We start from the raw sequence: 20,941 nt of genomic DNA on the forward strand, positions 1-20,941 counted from the left end.
GTAGCAGGAGACCCAAATCCCCACTGAAATCTTAGTCCCCTGCAATGAAGACTGGGCTAGCTTCTAGTCCTCAGACTGGCTAGTGATAAAAGAATTATATGTAAAATCCAGGACCTCTAACTTGGCGGGAGTTAGGAACAATGAGGGGCACTCCTCTCTCCCCTCCTGCCATCAGGACCTGAGCACAGCACCAAAACTTCCTCGGGAATCGGCTCAGATTAAACAAAGGACTTGGAAACAGTTCCCATTTCTGAGGGTAAGTTTTCTTGCAACCTGACAGCCAAAGTGGCTGGGCTGAATACTGGGGTGGGGTGGGGTGGGGTGGTAGGAGGGGAACTGCCATGGAGCTGAGAGGAGAAGGAATCCTCTCCCAAAACCCATGAAACACCAACAGGAGTCACTCTCTAGCTACTACTGCACTGGAAAGTTGTGGTATCTCCTGCAGCACCCGCACCCCTACTCAGAAGGGGACAATATTCAGTGTGCCTTTGTAGCAGCCTATCCACCAGCCATGCTCCCTCTTTTCCACTTGGTATCCCACACAGCTGGGCTAGACAAAGGCGTGCAGGGAGCCCCAGTGGAGCTGTGCTCTGCTATATGCAGAGTGCATGCACCTTCCATGCAGACTCCCCAGATCCTGATCCATTGCACAGCAGCTCCACACACTCTTGTAAATGGAGATACCAATTCAGACTCCTAATATCAGACCATTGCATACTGAATGCAACTACTTGCTCATTAGCACAGCATATTGTCTGTAAAATGTCTCTTGTCTTGGCGACAAGAGAGGATGACTTGCTCCATTGAAACGGACTTGGCTTTTTCAGGTGCAGTCTGCCTTTCCATCATCTCACCTTGTCTAGATGCCAGCCAGCAAAAGGACTCCTCTTCTCATGCCATATCCGGACCTTATAAAATGTGCCCAAATCAGGGAGCTCAATCTACATAAACAAACACAAACATACCCAAAACGGCACATTACATAACTCAGCAAGGCACATACATTGCTCTTTAAAACCTCCTGTAATCCACAGCTTCCAATGAGGGTCGACAGGAGGAAGAACAGGAGCTGAGAATGAATGCTGTTAGAAAGGTCTCATTCTCTACACTGCAATGACAGTTTGATGAATTTACTTTCATGATAAATAACGTAAGGTTGGAATCCTGCAACCCTTAGTCATGAAAGTCACTGAAGTCACGGCATGGAGTAGAATTTTCTGCCATAGTTTGGAGTTCTGCCTTAGATAGGATACTGACACACACCCATACACTGTGTTCTCCTGGTGTTGCACACCTAGAGCCCCAACATCAGAGCCAACATTTTCCAGATGAGGAGGACTGCATAGAAACCAATGTGGGGACAATCATTCATAGATTCATAGATACTAAGGTCAGAAGGGACCATTATGATCATCTAGTCTGACCTCCTGCACAATGCAGGCCACAGAATCTCACCCACCCACTCCTGCGATAGACCTCTCACCTATGTCTGAGCTATTGAAGTCCTCAGATCATGGTTTAAAGACTTCAAGGTGCAGAGAATCCTCCAGCAAGTGACCCGTGCCCCATGCTACAGAGGAAGGCAAAAAACCTCCAGGGCCTCTTCCAATCTGCCCTGGAGGAAAATTCCTTCCCAACCCCAAATATGGCTATCAGCCGAACCCTGAGCATATGGGCAAGATTCACCAGCCAGATACTACAGAAAATTCTTTCCTGGGTAACTCAGATCCCACCCCATCTAATATCCCATCACAGGCCATTGGGCCTATTTACCATGAATATTTAATTACCAAAACCATGTTATCCCATCATACCATCTACTCCATAAACTTATCGAGTTTAATCTTAAAGCCAGATAGATCTTTTGCCCCCACTGCTTCCCTTGGAAGGCTATTCCAAAACTTCACTCCTCTGATGGTTAGAAACCTTCGTCTAATTTCAAGTCTAAACTTCCTGGTGGCCCGTTTATATCCATTTGTTCTTGTGTCCACATTGGTACTGAGCTGAAATAATTCCTCTCCCTCTCCGGTATTTATCCCTCTGATATATTTATAGAGAGTAATCATATCTCCCCTCAACCTTCTTTTAGTTAGGCTAAACAAGCCAAGCTCCTTGAGTCTCCTTTCATAAGACAAGTTTTCCATTCCTTGGATCATCCTAGTAGCCCTTCTCTGTACCTGTTCCAGTTTGAATTCATCCTTCTTAAACATGGGAGACCAGAACTGCACACAGTATTCCAGGTGCGGTCTCACCAGTGCCTTTTATAACGGTACAAAAACCTCCTTATCCCTACTGGAAATACCTCTCCTGATGCATCCCAAGACCGCATTAGCTTTTTTCACAGCCATATCACACTGGGAGCTCACAGTCATCCTATGATCAACCAATTCTCCAAGGTCCTTCTCCTCCTCTGTTACTTCTAATTGATGCATCCCCAGCTTATAACTAAAATTCTTGTTAATCCCTAAATGCATGACCTTACACTTCTCACTATTAAATTTCATCCTATTACTATTACTCCAGTTTACAAGGTCATCCAGATCCTCCTGTATTGGCCTGAGCTGTTCACTGTTGGACACTGAGGAGAATCCACTGTCCCCTGAATAAGTCATCTGAATAAGGGCTGTCAGCTATAAAATTTGGAGCACCTTCATCTCACGGCATTATTCTTGTCTGAATCCTCCACAGCTGTTCCCCAAACAAAGCCTCCAAAACATATGCACTTCTTTCTGTGAGAAGGCTACAGCTTCAGCTAGATAGAGGAATTATTGTTACAACAGGGTAAGTAACCCTTTGCTTTTTAACCTTCTTCTGGACAACCCATAACTAAGTTTTAAGGATGTGTCGTAGCCAGTCAAATGCAAGCATGTCAAGGAATTAGGGGTACTAGCATGCACAGGAAGCTCCTACCCAACCCCAACTCTGCAGGCAATATTGACATCAGTCCTGGTTACTCTTTGAGGAGCATGTCCAAGGAGACGGGAGACGTGGCCAGGTTAAGACTATAAACTATTTGAGACAGGAACCTTGTCTGCTACTTGTTCTTTATAGAGCCCAGAGCACTTTTTGGCACTGTACACAAACTATTCCTAAGCATAGTAATAGCCATGACAGTCACACTTGTGCAAGCGCAAAGAGGCTAGTGCTGCATGGAATGTGGATAGACTGCTCTTCCCAAGGTTCTAACAAGAGCTGTTGGTCCATGAGCTCCCCGCACCCCAGCACCACTGGAGGTACTGTGCTTGTTCCTCCCCTCTGCAGGCATAATGGACCATCTCCTCCACTGGCAGAAATGGGTGCAGCAAATGAACTGGAGTCAATGGAGCTGTGCCAATTTACGTCACCTGAGGATGTAGCCCGGAGCTCTGGAGGGAACATACTATGCAATACGCAATCAATACGCAATCATTACTTCAAGTCACCAGCGCCGGAACAGCCGTAAGCCCTATTTTAAGAACTTGGGCCAGATTCTCAGCTGGTGTAAATCTTCGTGTCTCCATGGAAGTCTATGGAATTATACCTATTTACATCAGCTGAGGATTTGTCCAAAGCTTAAAGTGGGATTTAATTGGTGTATAGGCCTTGGGCTGCTGGCCCTCTGCAAAGGGGTAAAATTCGCCCTAAGAGAACCGCAGTCAAGTCCTTCCACCACAAATGCAAAGTTCTGACCGTGAACTTGTCAGTTTGTCCAGATTCGAAGTTGTCTGAATTGTTGTCCAGTTTCATTTCATCTGACTTCCCCTTGTCTCCGTAAATCTGGAGGAAGATGCTGGCATCTGTCCCTGCATTCTTAATGTCACTTGTCCAGATCCAAAGTGACCAGGGATTTTCTACAAAGAAGATTCAAACCATTTTATAAACAAAACAGCAAATAAAAATATCAAAACATGCTGGTAAAAACATTCCTATAACTTCACTAGGACAAGAGGAGGCTGGGTATTTATATGAGGAAAATTCAGGCCTTTTATCCTCTTAGGTATATAGATAATTGGGTACCTATAGTCATACAGGAATAACAGTCCATGCATTGCATGGAGATTTAACCATGTGACTCCCTTTAAACTATAAGTAGCAGCTGAAAGCCTGTGCTGTTGTGCTGGTGTAATTTGTAAAGTCACATGTGTAAAAAAAGCCAAAAATGTCTGAGAACTTAAAAACTGGACAGTAACAGACCAAAAGAGCTCCTGGCCATGCTTGTGTCTGTTTTTATCACTTCACACTGATTTAACAGACAATCTAGGCTTCGGAGTGATGTGTGGGGTTATTTTGTGTGCTGGTTGTGCTGTTGTGTGGGTGGTTGGGTTGTTTTGTGTGTGGGTTGTGTTGTGCTGGGAGAGTTGTGTTGATTTGTGTGGGTAGCAAATGAGGGGTGTGTGCTGTGGTGAGGAACTATGTGAGTTTGGGGTTATAGTGTGTGAAGGTTGTGTTGTTGTATGAGGGTTGTGGTATGCTGGGAGGGTTATGTGGATTTGTGCAGGCAGCGAATAAGCGGTGTGTGCTGCCATAAGGGGCTACATGTGTATACTGGTTGTGCTGTCTAAATGATTGTGTCGATATGTGTCTAGATGAGGTGGGTTGTGCTGGGTGATTTGTGTTGATTTGTGTGTGTGGCAGTTGGGTACATGGGTGTGGCAGTTGGACCAACTAATCCATCATGTGTGCAGTCTCCCTCAACCAATGAAATTGTTGCACACAAATTAGCTGCAAAGTAAGGGTGTTGATTGGTTGAGTTACCTTTGGTATAACAGTGGTATACAACACTTGGAGTGGCATAGATCCATGCCTTACTGTAGTTGTACATTGCACAGGTGTAATTCATAAAATCAAATTAGCCAGGAACTTATAAAAATTGGACAGTAACAGACTGCAAAACCCAGTGATTATTTGGTTGCCAAGGCACTAAAGGGGTCAAAGAAGAAGGAACCAAGCACAGAGTCTGGATGGAGCTGTCAGAGGAGACTAGAAGTTCCCCAGGCATTTGCCACATCTTTGCAGATCTTAGTGGCTCTATAAATCTGAAGTCTTCAGGCTGTTACCCTACTCATCTCCTGTCCAAACCTCCCTCCACATCAAGTGACACAGGGTGTTTGGATAGCAAGGAGGTTCTCATAAGCAGGGTTTGGTAAGCAGAGATTCTCCTGGATATAAGCACCAAAGAGAGACAGGAATCATTTGGTGCAAAGGGTTCTAGAATGAAATTAAGGAAGGAAAATTTTTGGTTGTACAGCAAGAAAAGCTTCCCAACGGTGAGATCTATTAGTCTGTGGAAAACTCTTCCAAAAGCAGTGCAGGCAGACTTGTCTCTGTGGACATTTAAAATGAGTTTGAACAATACTCCAATAAATGTGCAGTAGGGAACAATTCTGCACTGGCAAGCTGATGGGCTGGATGACATAAGAGGTTTTCCCCATCTCCAGCTTTTACAATTCTTTAATGTGGCATTTAAAGGGCACAGATTTCTCAAGGCTAATGTTCTCTGCCCATCTCGCATACAATAGCAACCAGGGAATTACCCGGTCAATAACAATCAGAGTTGATAATATGGCAGTTAAAGGTCATAAATGCTTTAGTTGAATGGACTGCGTCAGAGACATAATGCGACGATAACATTAAATAACATTTAGATAAACTTAGTTTAAATGAAACTGCTGCTTAAACAGGACAAACTGGAATCCACGGAGACATCCTGATTAAATAGCATCTATTTTGCTAATTAAAATGTTTTGCTTACATATACATTCTAATGCAGACGAAATAGTAGGAACTCCCTTCTTGCTGCAAAGACACCAAACAGGTCTTGAACCATGTTGCTACCATATTGCCCTCTGCTAGATGGAATGGCACACTGAGCCAAATGCCTTTAAGCATGCCTCCCTCTAATGCAGGGGGATCAAATGCTTAACTTTGCTACCTGGAGAGGCACATTCTGCAGTTGGTCAAGATGACAAAATATTATTGGACTTTTTACTCCTGTCCTACCCACCCTAAGTGAAAAATAAGGTTTGCAAACTGTGTAAAATCAACAATAATGGTTGCTTCTTTTATTTTTCCTCATTTCCATTTTTTTAGGATGCCCTGGGGTGGGAGTTGGGGAGGGAGCTATTCAGCTTCACTAGCAGATCAGGTTTTAATATTATAGGGAGAACAACTCTAGATCTAACATGCTTACAGTGTAAAGGTGCTATAGGGACTCTTTTCCTGGCCAGTGACCCAACCTGAGAAGCCCATAATTCTCCTACATAAGGAAACTGGTGCATTCCTTTACAATATTTTAAAAGTTTAATTTCTTGAAACCCCCAAACCCATGTCCATCTCAATGTCTCAAACTGGAATTAAAGCAAGACCTGAGAGCTTTGATCACTGCATTACCTAGGCCTCTGCCTTGCAGAACAGTCTACCTGTATTGTGTCAGGATAGGTAGCATCCAAGTTTGAGGGTAGAAGGAATCTGCTTGTGCCCTATCTGCCACTATACATACTTTTTAGTCTCTTCTGGCGCAAAGAGACCATTTCATAGAGCTCCCGTTCTATCAGTCCATCTCCTTCATCTTCATCCAGCCATTTTCCACAAAGAAAGGTTTGTTCAATGCCAGTGAATGGGCAATAAACCACCACCTAGGAAAAGAAGTCAAGGAAAGAAAGTCCAGTTATCCAGTTCCTTTCACTAGCAGCCCAGATTAGAGGTGTGTGAAACCTGCCACAGCTAAGGTAACAACTGAGCAAGGAGTTGTGAGTCCTCTGTGAAAAGTTAGGCTCTTTGGGAAGTCATCAGAAAAAAAACAACAGGCTGTTTCTTGTCCAATTATGAGTGCAACAAATGGTTTCTGCCCTCCTACTCCCCCAGAAGATTCTTCTTGGGGTGCATTGACATGTGGCTACCAAGCAGAGGCCAAACACCACTGTAGAGTCTGGAGGGAGAAAAGGGTCAATTGCTCATCCTCCAAAGACATGGGCTTGAGAAGTGGGGGTTGCAGGATGTACCAGGAGCCACTGAAGTCAATGACAGGGGCCTGTTGCATGCATCTTTCATTTTCAATTCAACAGCCCAAGTGGACTGGGGGTTGGGCAGCCACATTTTTCAGTGATTGGCAGGAGACCCAAGTTATGCAAATGATTCAGGTGTCTCCACTGCTAAACTACATCACTTCCCAGAGAAACCACATGGCCTTCCAACACCTAGGGAAAGTTGCCCCTTTATTGGCAAACTAGATTAAGAGCTGACAATCTCATGGCAGAACACAGTTAGAGATGGGCATAGACACAAACCCATAGATCTGAAAAGCCCAAATTTGGACCCCTAATAAAGTGATGTGGTTGACCCCTTTCCCTGTTCTGGACCCATCCAAAACCCAAGATCACAACAACCCCTAAACATCGGGCAAGTTTGAATCTGGATCTTAACTTAGAAGCTCTGAATACAACACTAAATTACATTTCTTCAATACGCATTATGCAAGCATCTAACAGTGCTTCTGTGCTGAGCAGAAAATATTCTCTCTCTTTGTGACAGCAAACGAGCAATTGACCCAATTAATGAGGGATTGATTTATGCATCTAACATATATTAGTGGCAATCAGTCTCATAGCATGCATTATGCATAATATTGACTTAATACACTGGAGATATTGTAATCTAAATAAAAGTAGAATTTTAAAACTGATTTGGTTGTCCAGGGCAGACTGCAAATGAGAAATAATTTGAGAGTTGCCTAAAGACTTTGACCTGTTCTCACCTTCTCACAAAACCAGCCAGAACTGACACCGCAGTTATCATGCCCAATTGTGACTCTGCTCAGGGGGCTGAGAAGAGCTGCTATCTCAATGTTAAATAGATCTGTCCTGGCGCGTTCAAATTCACCTCCTTCCAAGAAAATCTTCCCACTGTTCTTTAAACCTTTAGAGCCATGCAGGATTATGTGGACCTTGGAGTTAGTGCCAGCCCCTCTGACATCCCCTGTCATTACAGCAACATTGTAAACAATACCTGAGGGGTTCACAAAGGAATGAGAGTCAGTTAGAAAGAAAAAAAAGTGAAAGTAACAATTTTTGACATGACATAGAATGTGGTTCATTGCTGCATTGATTTCCTGCAGGGTGTTTTGTTTTCAACCACCATGCAGTGCACTGTAAATATGATTGTTTTTTCATGCCATGGAGTGTTCAGAGAAACTCACAGCTAAAGCGTATATAACTTCATATATTCCAGCAGGAGTACACATAGGGTGATAGCCTCTCTACTACAAGGTCCCAGAAAGAAAGAACCCTTAGCTTAAGTTCAGTGGTTCTGACATTCTTGCTTTTTCTATTAAATTAAATGAAAAATACTGAACACATATGTAATATCTTCAGAGTGTTCTGCATTACATTTCACAAGGTAGTCACAGAGATTACTCGACTTTAAGAGCTAGGAGACTGAGGCATAGTTGTCAACACCAACTTTTCAAACGTGGGTGCCTAACATTAAGTGCCTAGACCCATATTTAATCACCTAAGTAAGAGAGACCTGCTTTTCAGAGGAGCTGAGCACCAGAAGTTCTAAGTAAAGTGAAGTGGACCTGTAAATCTTCAGTGCCACTGAAAATAAGCTCCAGGATACAGAACTAGATGAACCACTGGTCTGATCCAGCATGGCAATTTCCATGTCCATTGAAAAAAATCTGAAAATCTCGCCTTAGAGACGTCGATGTCACGGACAGAGTCGATGGCACAGCTGGGATTTTTAGAAGTTAGCCACTCCTGGCTCCCACATATATGTTCATACCTAACTTCCATTAATAAGTAAGGAAACATTCCTACTACCATAAGAATGTTCCAAGGTGCACATATAAATATTTTGGGTCCAGCCTTGCAGCCTTTGCTCAGATTAACTAACTCAAACTTCAATAGTGATTTTTGCTTAAGTAGGGACTTCAGAACTTGATGTTTTATAAACAGTCATGTCTTTTCAAAAGTTACATTAACATTTGTATGTTGGCATGTTCTATGCAAGTGGAGCATCTTTATCAAACCATAGGAGCTCAGATTTCCTCAAACAATGAGAAAGCATTTGTCTGTCTGCATTCTAATTAAGTTAGACAATCATAAAGTCAATATTAGAGTTTGGAATTGAACATAGTGCATTGTAAAAGGAGATTATGCTTCCCCAGCAATAGTATCAAGCATAAAATTGATTGATGAGCAGCACATTGGAAGCTTTTTCATCAGTTACTCAGAAAAATAATTAAGCCATTTGGCACTGGTAACCCACGTTCTGAAGGCTGACAGTCGACATGTTAACGCATACACTGGATCCTTCTTCCATGAGCCATCAGCCTGGAGCCTGCTGATGCAGGTGCTTCCTGATCTACGTCAATGGACATGTCATGCATCAGCTATGTTGGTGAGCTGGGCACTAGAGGACTGGCATGTCACAGATGTCTGGTCCACAGCAGGTCTCCATGATGAATCACAAACATGGCATGTTAACTTCTAAATGGGGCATGGCTAGAGATCTCCACACAGCACAGGTCCCTGTGGTCCAAGGATCATGAAGAAGTGGACTCTGCCTCTCTATATCTGCCTCTCCAACCCTAACCCAGCTATGTGGGTGACCTGCCCCTTATGACCATGTTGGAGGTTGACATTCACTTCCCATGCTCCACTTATTGGATCTCATTTTAGTGCTATTTAAACCTTTGCTCGCTCCCCAGTTCTCCTTGCCCCCAACGCCAGAATCAGGCCCACTGCCTTTACCTGTGGCCTCACTTCCTCCCACGAGAATGTCTCGCTGGATTTTCCCATCATCTTCATCTAAAGCAAACCAGCGACCAACTGGGAATTCGTAAACAGATTTATTGCCAATGTCTTCGATGATCACCTAGGAGAAGAGGAGACAGTTTGTGATCAACGTGAAGCTAAAGCGAAGGGCGGCGTTACATGGAGAGGAGATCAAAGAGTGCAGGGGAGATGCAGCATTTGAGTTGCCCGTTCTGTCTTACCTGACTTACAAATTCATTTATTGGAGAACAAGATGAAACCGTCCTCTCCACAATTTTGGCTGACAGAGAGTTGCAGACAGTCAGCACATACGTCACCTTTTAATGCGGCTATTTTGCCTAGTGAACTTTGTCAGAATCTGCCCCCTACTGGAGCTCCCAGCTACCTTTGACAGCAGGACCATCTGGCTGGCCTGCTTTACTCCTCTCTGGACTCAGCTGGCTGCCTTCTCTCTATCCTTAGTCTGGATGGCAGCTAAACTGGTAGCCCCATGACGAAACCTTTTTCAAAGATTTTTTTCATAGATTTTAAGGCCACAAGGGACCATTTGACCTAATCTGACCTCCTGCATAACACAGGCCAGAGAATTTCACCCAGTGACTCCATTACTGAACTACCAGCTTCCTCCTTTCACAGTTCTGCACCCTCCCTCTGCAATGGGGGCAGTGAACCTAGAGCAGAAACAGCTGCTAGTTAGATCATAAGAACAGCCATACTGTGTCAGACCAAAGGTCCATCCAGCCCAGTATCCTGTCTTCTGACATTGCCCAATGCCAGGTGCTTCAAAGGGAATGAACAGAACAGGTAATCATCAAGTGATCCATCTCCTGTCACTCATTCCCAGCCTCTTGCAAACAGAGGATAGGAACACTTCAGAGCACGGTTTTGCATCTCTGCCCATCCTGGCTAATAGTCACTGATGGACCTATCCTCCATGAGTTAGGCGGGACTTGGCTTCCTGGCCCACTAAATATGTTCTACATTGATAAGCCAAGGAAAGAACTTCCCCTATGTGGCCAGAAAGGCTGTTCTTACCAATTTTGCAGTTTCTTGACCTTCTTCTGAAGCATGTGGTACTACCAGAGGCAGGATACTAGACCAGACAAACCCTTAGTCTGATCAGATATGACAATTTCTATATCCTTTGTTCCAAAACATTTGTAGATTTCCATAGTTGACTAGGAAATATTTTATACCATTACTACTACCATTACTATAACTGTTTTATACCATTATACCATTACTACTGCAATGTTTTATACCATTAGAGGATAATAGATTTTCTGCTAGACATGAAAAATCTGAATCTCCATTCATGTTGCTGGTGAATGTCTTCAGTAAATAAGATTTGCTCTCCAGGCTAGACTGTTCTTGTTGTATTTCCCTCAGCCTTCAAGGCCAGAGGGAGAGAGTCTGAGAACTATTTATTCCAAAATCCAGACACCAGTGATTCCCAACCTTATCATTCATCTAAAACAGGGGTGGGCAAAATACAGCCCACGGGCCACACCCTTTTAATCCAGCCTTTGAGTTCCCCTGCTCCAGTGCTCCAGCCGGGGAGTGGAGTCGTGGGCTTGCCTTGCTCCACTCTGCGTGTGCAGCAGCTCCACACAGCTCCCAGAAGCAGGAGCAGCCAGGGGCTCCACACACTGCCCCCGCCCCAAGCACCAGCTCTGCAGCTCCCATTGGCTGGGAACTATGGCCAATGGGAGCTGAGGGGGTGATGCCTGCATATGGGGCAGCACGCAGAGTGACATGGTCTCACCTCTGCTTGGGAGTCAGAGGGGGGAGAGCCCACTGTTTCCAGGAGCCGCTTCAGGTAAGTGTCGCCCAGATCCTACATGCCTGAGCCACCCTGCACCCCAACCCCCCGCCTCAGCCCTGATTGCCCTCCAAACCCTTTGATCCCAGCCTGAAGCCCCACCCCAATCCCCTGCCACAGCTGAGAGCCCCCTCCCGCCCTCCGAACCTCTCCAACCCAGCCTGGAGCACCCTTCTGCACCCCAAACCCCTCAGCCTCAGTCCCACCCCAGAGTCTGCACCCCCATCCAGAGCCCTCATCCCCCCCATGCGCCCCAATCCCCTGCCCCAGCCGGCCCGCCATACAATTTCCATACCAAGGTGTGGACCTCAGGTCAAAAAGCGTACCCACCCCTGCTCTAAGACTTTGGTTGTAGCTGGTAGTGCCAGCTGCCTCCGGTTCTAATAGCATATAGTCAATCCCGGAATGGAGCTTGTCTCCAGAGTTTGGGTGGTAATGCATGCTGGGAAATCAAGCAGCAGCTGGGCACTGGATCTAAAAGAGACGGCTCCATTAAGGTACATGTGGACTGGGGGTGTCTATAATAGCAGTGCCCAGTAGCAGTCATGATAGGAGTATCAATAGTTTGGAGCCATCTCTTATAAATTAGGACTTTTCTTATGCTTCTCTTCAAGCTCTTTATTCACATTTCATTTTATATTTAGAGCTGACAAGCTCACTCTGAGCATAAACAACTAGACAACAACATCCACAACTTAGGAAGTGTGAGAGGAATGACCAGAGATGTTTAATGTGTGTGTCTGGGTCTGACAAAGCTTCCTTTATTAGATCATGGAACACTTTGGGAAAAACAGCACAAGGAGAAAAACAAATTCTGTTATGTTTTACCCTGCACCTTCGAACTTGGGGCGGCTTACATTCCAGCTAGATTTCATGTCAAGCTCACAGCTCAGGAAACTGCTTCGTTTATGTTCACAACTATCTTACTGATTACGGCTGCAAAGGGGAGGGCTAGTTTTTTGGGCTGCCCCTTGTCACCTCCCCAGTGTCTGTGCCACCACTGACCTAAACAAAGTGGCTCTAAAGTCTATGTCATGCAGGGACTATTTATAGTATCCTAATCATGCTCCTTTTCCTGTAGTCTGTTCCCACTGATCAGAGGGATTCCCCAGGGCTCTATTCTTCATTTTCTCTGATCCCATTGGGCAAACTTTGGTTTAGACCCCAGGAACAATACTAAAGATTGAGATAATACTTGCATTTCTAGTCATGGTACCCAGGCTTCAAAAATACTAGGTCAGATCCTCAACGGGTATAAATCAGGAAGGCAACACCAGCTGAGGTTGTGGTGAATTTATATACTATTTCTTTACTTCTTTTACAGGCAGGAGAGGTAGTGATGCCTATAGTTAAGCTTGCCATTATAAAACCATGTTTTCAGTTATTTATAACTTTGTCAAAATTTTAACTGTTTGGGCTGAAATTTTCTATGCTGCGTGTCTGACAAAGGCTCGTTCTTTTTCTTTTCCTTTGAAGTTTCAGCAAAAAAATGGCTCAGCTGCTTCAGAGAATAGGGAAAATACATTATTTTGCCATTTAAAAATATTCTTACCACCATTTTGATGGGGAATTCTAGTGATGCCATGCTTTGGTGGAAGGGGTCGCAATTTGGCAGGGGTGTATGACCTTTGTGTCAGGAATGCGCCTTTTGCTGTGCCCATGAAAAAACATCCAGATTTGGCCAAGTTATAAGACTTTGCACAATATCAGTTGCCACAGCTCCTGGGGATGAATTGGGGCTGCTTAGTAAAGGAGGCTGTTGTCTGCAGGACCCCTGCCCCAGTTGCTGTAGAAGTTGGAAGGTATGTAGCAAATGAGGCAGAGGATTGCAGGATGAGAAAGGGTGGTCTCATGGTTAAGGCGGTTGAATGCTTCCCTGGAGAACTGGACTTTTTCTCTGCCTCTGCCACAGAGTTCCTGTGTGATGCTGAGGAAATCATTTTAACCAACGGCCACTAATTGTGTGTTCCTCATTTTCTGGGTGCCCAACTAGAATCTGGTTTGCAGCAGTGCTGAGCACTCAAAGCTGCCTTTGAAATCCATGGAAGCTGTGCTTTGAAGATATAAGTGCTATATTATGCTAAGGACTCTGAAAAATCAGGTCCTAGGCATCTAAAATTGGGTACCCAAAAGTAGTGGACACTTTTGACCTTAATCTCCCTTCTCAATTGGCCAGTGGTAAAATAGGGATAATAGCACTCCCTTGCCTCACTGGGGTGTTGTGAAGATAAATGTATTAACATTTGTGAAGCACTCAGATATTATAGTGATGAACGTCACAGAATAGCCCCGGCGGAAATTAATAATTCTGTATAAGGAGCAGGGTTTGACTAGTGACAATGAGGATAAAACAAAATATTGAACAGCTGGTCATTAACTGAGCACTGTCCATCCTGTGCAATGAAAGAGACAGGGGTCTGGTGGGAAAAATAGCATGTGACCATGTAATTAAGGCCTGTATCATAATGCATACACACATGAGGGCAGAATTAAGGTTGCACAGGCAACTTTAATTCTGACTTTTCCTAACTTTTGACTACTTGACTTTGCAACCTTATTGCTCTTTTAACATAGTTTTTATATGTGCAATATATATATATATATACACACACACACAACACATACATATAACCTACGTACTGCCTTCCATCTGAGAAACTTGCAGCACTTTTACAAACCCTCATCTAAGCTTTCCAATACACCTGTGTGTATGGGAAGTATTATCTCTATTTTAAAGTTGAGAAGAGTGAGATGTGATTGAATGACCCAAATTCTTAAAGAATCAGTGGCAGAGTGAGGAATAGAACCAAAGAGCCTCAACCCCTAGTCCTATGGCTTAGCCTCAAGAGCATCCAACCCTTCACGCACTCCTTCAAGCAAGCACTATCTGACACAGATTTAACAAACACACTCTCCAGTCTTAGCTGAGCTCGAGGTAAACATGATGGACTCAGATCTCCACTCAATACAGTAGGAAGGACTCCAGTTGGAGTCGTCCTTATGCTAGAACTGCAAGTGCATGCTTCAGTTCTTTGCTTTGATGTTCCTGGGTAAACAGACCTTTTCAGCTATAGTAACAAGGAAGTTACTGAATTCCATTGGCTTTGGATCTGGACCGATTTAAACAATTTTCAGCAGGGTCCAAAAGAAACTCTCCTGGGTTGATTTGTCAAGCTCCCCGTAAATGTGCAAAACTGAATTCAGAATTCATTACCTCTAAATCATCTCTCACAGAGAGGAGCATGGTCTAGCCTGTCTTTGAGTGTTTCCAGTGAAAATAATTCCCAAACCTCCTTTAAGAGCTTGGTCCAGTGGCGGCATGGTCGCTGCACATTTTCTGGTATTGAACCTACATTTTACCTCTTCCCTACAATGAGGAGCTTCCCATTCTGTCCTTGCTGAGTAGGAAAAATAATTGATTCCTGACCCCTTTACAAGATCTGTTCACACATCTGCAGGCAGTTAACCCTGTCTCTCTTCGGTCTGCTTGTCTCCAAAGAGAACTTGCTGAATTCACTTAACTTTTTACTCACAGCTCTTATTTTCCAGATCTTTAATCATCTTTCTCAATCCCCTCTGAACTTTCACATGCTTTAGACCTAAGCACTGCTAAGTAGGGCAGAATAATTATCTGACTTGTTTTACACATGATATTACTAGTAATACAACCCTATATAGTACAGTAATTGCCTTTTTGCCAATAGTTCAGGCACTGATTCCTTCAGCACTCTAGGGTGCATTCATCAGGCCCTGCTGATGTCAATATATTCAAGTTATCTAAATACTCTTTAACCTTTTATTGTCTAATAGGAGAATACCAGGAGTTTGAACTCTGAGTGAGTTATATTAGTGTTTATCTTCTGTTCTAAAACACTCTGCAGTGCCATTCTAAGAAATGACTTGATCAAACTGGGATCACTATTGTCTCATTTCACCTTCTATCCTTTAACTTTCTTCTCCAAGGGCTCAATCCTACAAAGCCCGAGCACCCCAAGATGGAGAAACTTGGCACTCTGCTGGACCACCCCTACAGCCAGCAACAAATGGATGAAAGGGCTGCCTAGCTTCTGCATCTTGAATTAGAATGAGCCTTGTGATTTGAGACTCTTAACTCTGTCAAGTTGACAGGACACAAAAACATTGCTGGCACATAACAAATAAAATGATATTAATAACTAGTGCAAGCCAGCTTTGAAAAGCAGTCTTTTTGCAATCCTTGCAGTGGGGAGAGACAGCTAACTGGAGTGAACCATACAACAAGATCCCAAGATAAAGGCAAAGTCAGACAGACAGCAAAATTGGTCTTAAGGTCAAGGCACTGAATTGACACATAGGAGATCTATGCTCTAGTCCCAGTTCTTCCAGACGCTTCCTGTGTGACCTTGGGCAAATTGCTTAATCTGCAAATTTGGGAATAATACTTCCTCTTCCCCACTCTTTGGCTGTCTAGTCTACTTAGATTGTTAGCGCTTCAGGGGAAGGGCTGTCTCTGGGTATGCACAGCTGGGGGACTCTGGGCATGATCACAATGCAAACGACAACAGATAAGGTTGTGCTGGTGAAGCTTTGAAAGAAGACACAGCTATTTTATTAAAAAATGTTTCCTCTATATTTCTTTGTGTTTTATGTCTGTCCATGTTTCCAAAATGGTGCATATTATTGTAAGATGTGGGAATGATTCATATCACCCAGATATCAAGGTAATTATTTTGCAAGTTGTTAAACAAGCATTTAAGTAACCTGTGCTGTTATCACTGGATCATGTTTGGGTGGATGAACTACTTAGTCAGTGCATAATTGAACTAAACATACAAAAAGTTTCAAGGGTGAATGGTGTGAGTTATAAAGTTTGGTTTAGGACAAATTACTATGATATTCATTACCACATAATTTCGGTGCTAATCAGGACCTTTCTTTACATATAATAATCTCCAGATTATAACCGTGGTTTTGCATCTCATCTGAACAATGACACCATCTAGTACAGAGCTAACATCATTTTGGGGAGCTGGTTCAATAATAACTCAGCAGGAAATGTGCCATCTGTTGAATCACAACACCGTGTCCTGCAGCACCTACAAGGGGTGTTCCTTGAAGATCTCCTACACAAGGATTATAGCTATGCCTGGAATTACTGAAAATAAATCAGGGTGGATCTGCAGGCAAAACATGGATCATTCCACATGGTTTTCTGACATGGGAATCTATAATTCCCACTGACTGCAGCTCACCTTTTAGAATGGTACCTATGTTGTGCTCTGTAGTCATTGGACCCACTTGTGATAAAAGCGCTCTGAAATAGCATGGGCGATTAATCTGCCCAGATGTGGTATACTTACTGCATGGGTAAGTTTTCTGTATTGTAAGAGGTCCAGCAATTTGACTCATTTGCTGGGCCCCTAATCACAAATGCTCCAAATGACAGATTTGCCATTAACTTCAGTGAGAGTTTGCGGCTGAAGAGGAAAGAAATCAAACAGGGACTTGCAAGGAGAACTGTTAATGAGAGGCCCTTTGGATGCACAAAGAAGGTGGTGAGCTGCAGTCATGCAGAGTAAAAGCAGTGAGCACATTAACGGACACAGAGAAAAGTTAGTAGCCCATTTAAACCCCCCTTCATTTACCATGCAAATGATCGTAGAATCATAAAAACAACAAGGAGTCCGGTGGCACCAACTGTTTTCATACAAACAAGACACACTAAACTGTATACTCTCTATAGAGTGCCCTTGTACCACTAAATTTATTTTGAGGGATTATATGGGAGCTCAGTGGTGCATGGACCTTGCACTGGCCTGTAAAAAAAATAAGTGTTTGCCACAAAGGTGAGTCACATTAACAGGCCTTTCTTTGTCTCTCTTTCACTGAATGAGTGAGGAGAGCAGAGGATGGGGAGGGTTGATGTTAGAAGGTGCAGAGTACTTACACCTCTGCAGTCCAGGGCCCAAACACTGACTTAGGTCAAGTCACTGGTGAGTTACAACCTGGTCCCCATTTTTGGCATAGACGCCGACTCCATGGGTGCTCTGGGGCTGGAGCACCCATGGGAAAAAACAGTGGGTGCTGAGCACCCACTGTCAACCCTGCCAATCAGGTCCTCCCCCTCCCCCCCAGCACCTCCTACCCGCCGGCGGGCCCCACTTACCAGCTGCTGCCCCTCCCCCACGGCGCCTCCCACCCACTGGTGATCAGCTGGGGCGGGAGGGAAGAGGCAAGGGCAGGAAGAGGTGGGGCAGGGGTGGGGGCTTGGAGGAAGGGGTGGAATGGGGGCATGGCCTGGGGCAGAGCGGGGGTCAAGCATCCCCCAGGCACTCAGAAAGTCAGTGCCTCTGATTTTTGGTCACTTGCTTGAGCACCTCTATTTAGAATATATGCAGTGTTATAGCTGTGTTGGTCCCAAGATATTAGAGGGACAAGGTGAGTGAGGTGATATCTTTTACTGGACCAACTATTTAGAGCAGGCTCAAAACTAGAGTGTTGCAGGACATGACTGAATTGACTGGCAGGGCAGGTAAGAGAAGTTTCTGCTATAACACCTGCACTCGCCCTTCACATACCATCGTCAACACCAGATTTGCAGTTTTAAAAATCAATTATCTCAGAAGATTTTGGTGTGGTTATTAGCTTTGAATGTTGAGTGCTTGACCCACATCTTTCTGAGTAACAAGAAACTTGAATGACCAAATTACCAGTGAGTATTTGGGTCTGTTGGTATCGAAGCAGTGAGCAGATGAAAAGTTAGACTTTTTGGTCCCAGTGCAGCCCTAACTAACTGTCTCCTATGGAATAACTAACCTTGTCAAGGAACCAGCCAGCAGAGCCACCCTTGTTATTATGGCCTATGGTAATTTTCCGTAACTTTCCCAAATTTGGAGCATCAAGGGTGAACTTGTCCTCTGCTCCCTTTTCAAAGTTGTCCTTGTCGTTGTCCAGTCTCCTCTCCCCTAAGCAAAACAACAGCAAAGGGAAAGGTGAATGAGATGGAAAAAAGTTGGTGAAGGAATCAGTACATATTTATGCATAAAAAAAAATCTCTGTCTAGCAATGCTACTGTTATGAGTAAATCAACCAGTCCCAAAGCACTGCTTCTATACAGTGCAGACAGTAGAAGACAGGGAACTTTATAATCCAGTGACAAAGCACCATTCCTTCAGAACACAAAAAAGCAGGAGAGTAGCAAGTGGGGTTTGCTGGCTGATCTCCCCAAGCCAGGGCTGGAGGAAGGAGAACAGCAGAGGGAATTGACTTCTGGCTTTCACGTCGGAGAGCTGGAGCCAAGAACCAGAGAGGGCTGATGGCAGGGGAGCAGTGACTTACCAGTGGACATGCCTGAGCTGGAGCCAGACGGCTGAAGGGCTCCCAGCAGAGCAGCAGGGAGAGTTCCCACTGGGAAGTGTGGGACTATACCCCACCTGGGATGAGAGGTGGTGGCCCTTCTGGTAAAAGGACAGGAGGCATGTGATGAAGAGCCCAGGTGTGGCAGAAGATACTGCAGTATGGTATGGAAGGACTCCCAGCAGAGAGGCTGGAGGGATTCCCATGGGGAAGAACTGGGTTTTAAGGACTATAAACAGTGAGTGTGAGAAGTAAACTATAGTTGGGACTCTTACTTGGCATTATTTACTCTATGCTTTGGTAATTAACTGGCCCTAAGGAGGGGTACTACTTAAGCGAGCCTGTGTGAAAGGGAAACTGAGGCAGACACACCTGTCATGTAATGACTTGCTGTAGGAGGCTTCTCCAGGCAAGGTCGCCCTACAGCAGTTACTTACATCACTCAGAAGTTTCCAAAAATAGATGAGTGGGCATCTCTTTTATTTTCTCTATTGCAACATTTCAAACAGTTCTGCTTTTAAAAATCTATCCAACCATTTAAAATACTTTTAGGGGTAGATACAAGCTGCAGAATTCCAGATTTACTATGTCTCAAAGCTCAGGGGCATTTGGATCCTGGATTTTGTTCCAGACCACTATAAAGAGAGGAGTTATTTGCAAAATTAGGATCCAGGTTTGGATTTTGAACACCTGTGAACTCAAAGGAGTTTGTTTTTATGGAAAAGTGTTAAAGAATTGAACAGGGATAAAACCAATAGTGTACTACATTAATTACTCTAAAAGCCCATAGAATTTAATAGGGAATGAAATCATTTCAACAGATGTTTATGAACCATTTCACAGAATGCAAGAGAAGTTATATCATTCTCTATTAAATTCTATAGGATAGTTAAACTATAGAAAGGACTTCATTTTTTTACTGAAGTCTTGAAGACTTTTCTGTAAGGGTGGGTTTGGTTTGGGCCCATCTCTAGTTATTATTCTGATCTTATAGATGAAACATAATGTTTACTAAAATCAAGTGCATACTATCATGTTTTGCTACAGCCTCTGTTTCATAAAATAAATGCATCTTATCAGCTGATTTGAATTAAATGGTGATACAAATGGTGACATGATCACACTTTAAATGGACAGAGATTCAATCATAGTCCACAATTAAAGTTTGAAATAATATGTGTGGACAAAATTCTTCTCTCAGCTTCCCAAAAGGGATTGCCAATATTTTGCTTTCCCTTCATGTATGGGTATCACATTAACATCAGATATTTTGGTGGATTGTTTCCCTGTTGAATTGGTCTATGCCCGAGTGTCTATACCAGGAATTTTTGTGTTAGATGACACAGTGGTAGAAAAGCCTGACCCTTGTTCACATTCCAGCTGTTCTGCTGTTGCACCTGCTGAAAATTATGGGTCTGAAAAATCCTAAACTAGACAGGCCATTTGTTGTCCTTTCACGGAGCCAAATCATTTTGCATTTTCCAGATTGTGCTGTTTGTTGTTCAGATATCAGGCTCACCTAGGGCAGAGCAGGCAAAAGTATTTTAGGAAATGATTTGCATTTGAATACCTGTGTCTCCATTCTCGCCAAAGATATTAATGAAGACATCAGCATCTGTTCCACTGCCGCTAATGTCTCCGGTAAACACTTTGACCACATACTTGTTAACTGCAAAGAAAGAAGGAGAAATGCCCAGCATATTAACAATACAAGCCATGGATCAACATAAAGCATACAGATCCACACCAGACCTGCCACTGTGGTGCAATATGCCTTGGAAGCACTTGGACAAGATGGGATGCTAGGAGCCACTGTTCATAATGGTTAGTACACAGAATGCTATGGTAACTATTGCAACAGACTCAAAGAGTGAAATACTGGTCCCACTGAAGTCAGTGGGAGTTTTGCCATTATGGGGGTCAGGATTTCACCCAACATGTGTACGCAGGCCACCATTCACAGCCTTTCCTGGCTGTTGTAAGACTACCACCATAGGGAGAGCCAGGATGCCAACGCATACAAGAAAAT

General features: G+C 43.9%; 1 protein-coding gene across 1 annotated transcript in view; it reads right to left on the reverse strand.

Annotated features, from left to right (window-relative positions):
* LOXHD1 (lipoxygenase homology PLAT domains 1) overlaps positions 1 to 20,941 on the reverse strand; it is a 310,109-nt gene that overhangs the window by 155,704 nt on the left and 133,464 nt on the right. Inside the window, exons 10-16 of the mRNA XM_074952316.1 lie at positions 20,483 to 20,581; positions 18,373 to 18,521; positions 9,732 to 9,855; positions 7,733 to 7,983; positions 6,479 to 6,614; positions 3,670 to 3,830; positions 855 to 941 (exon numbers count right to left, since the gene is read on the reverse strand). Of these exons, the coding sequence (XP_074808417.1) occupies positions 855 to 941; positions 3,670 to 3,830; positions 6,479 to 6,614; positions 7,733 to 7,983; positions 9,732 to 9,855; positions 18,373 to 18,521; positions 20,483 to 20,581 (1,007 nt within the window). The remainder of the gene's footprint in view (positions 1 to 854; positions 942 to 3,669; positions 3,831 to 6,478; positions 6,615 to 7,732; positions 7,984 to 9,731; positions 9,856 to 18,372; positions 18,522 to 20,482; positions 20,582 to 20,941) is intronic.

Source organism: Natator depressus, chromosome 5 (genome assembly GCF_965152275.1).
Source record: "Natator depressus isolate rNatDep1 chromosome 5, rNatDep2.hap1, whole genome shotgun sequence".
Taxonomy (NCBI): Eukaryota; Metazoa; Chordata; order Testudines; family Cheloniidae; genus Natator; species Natator depressus.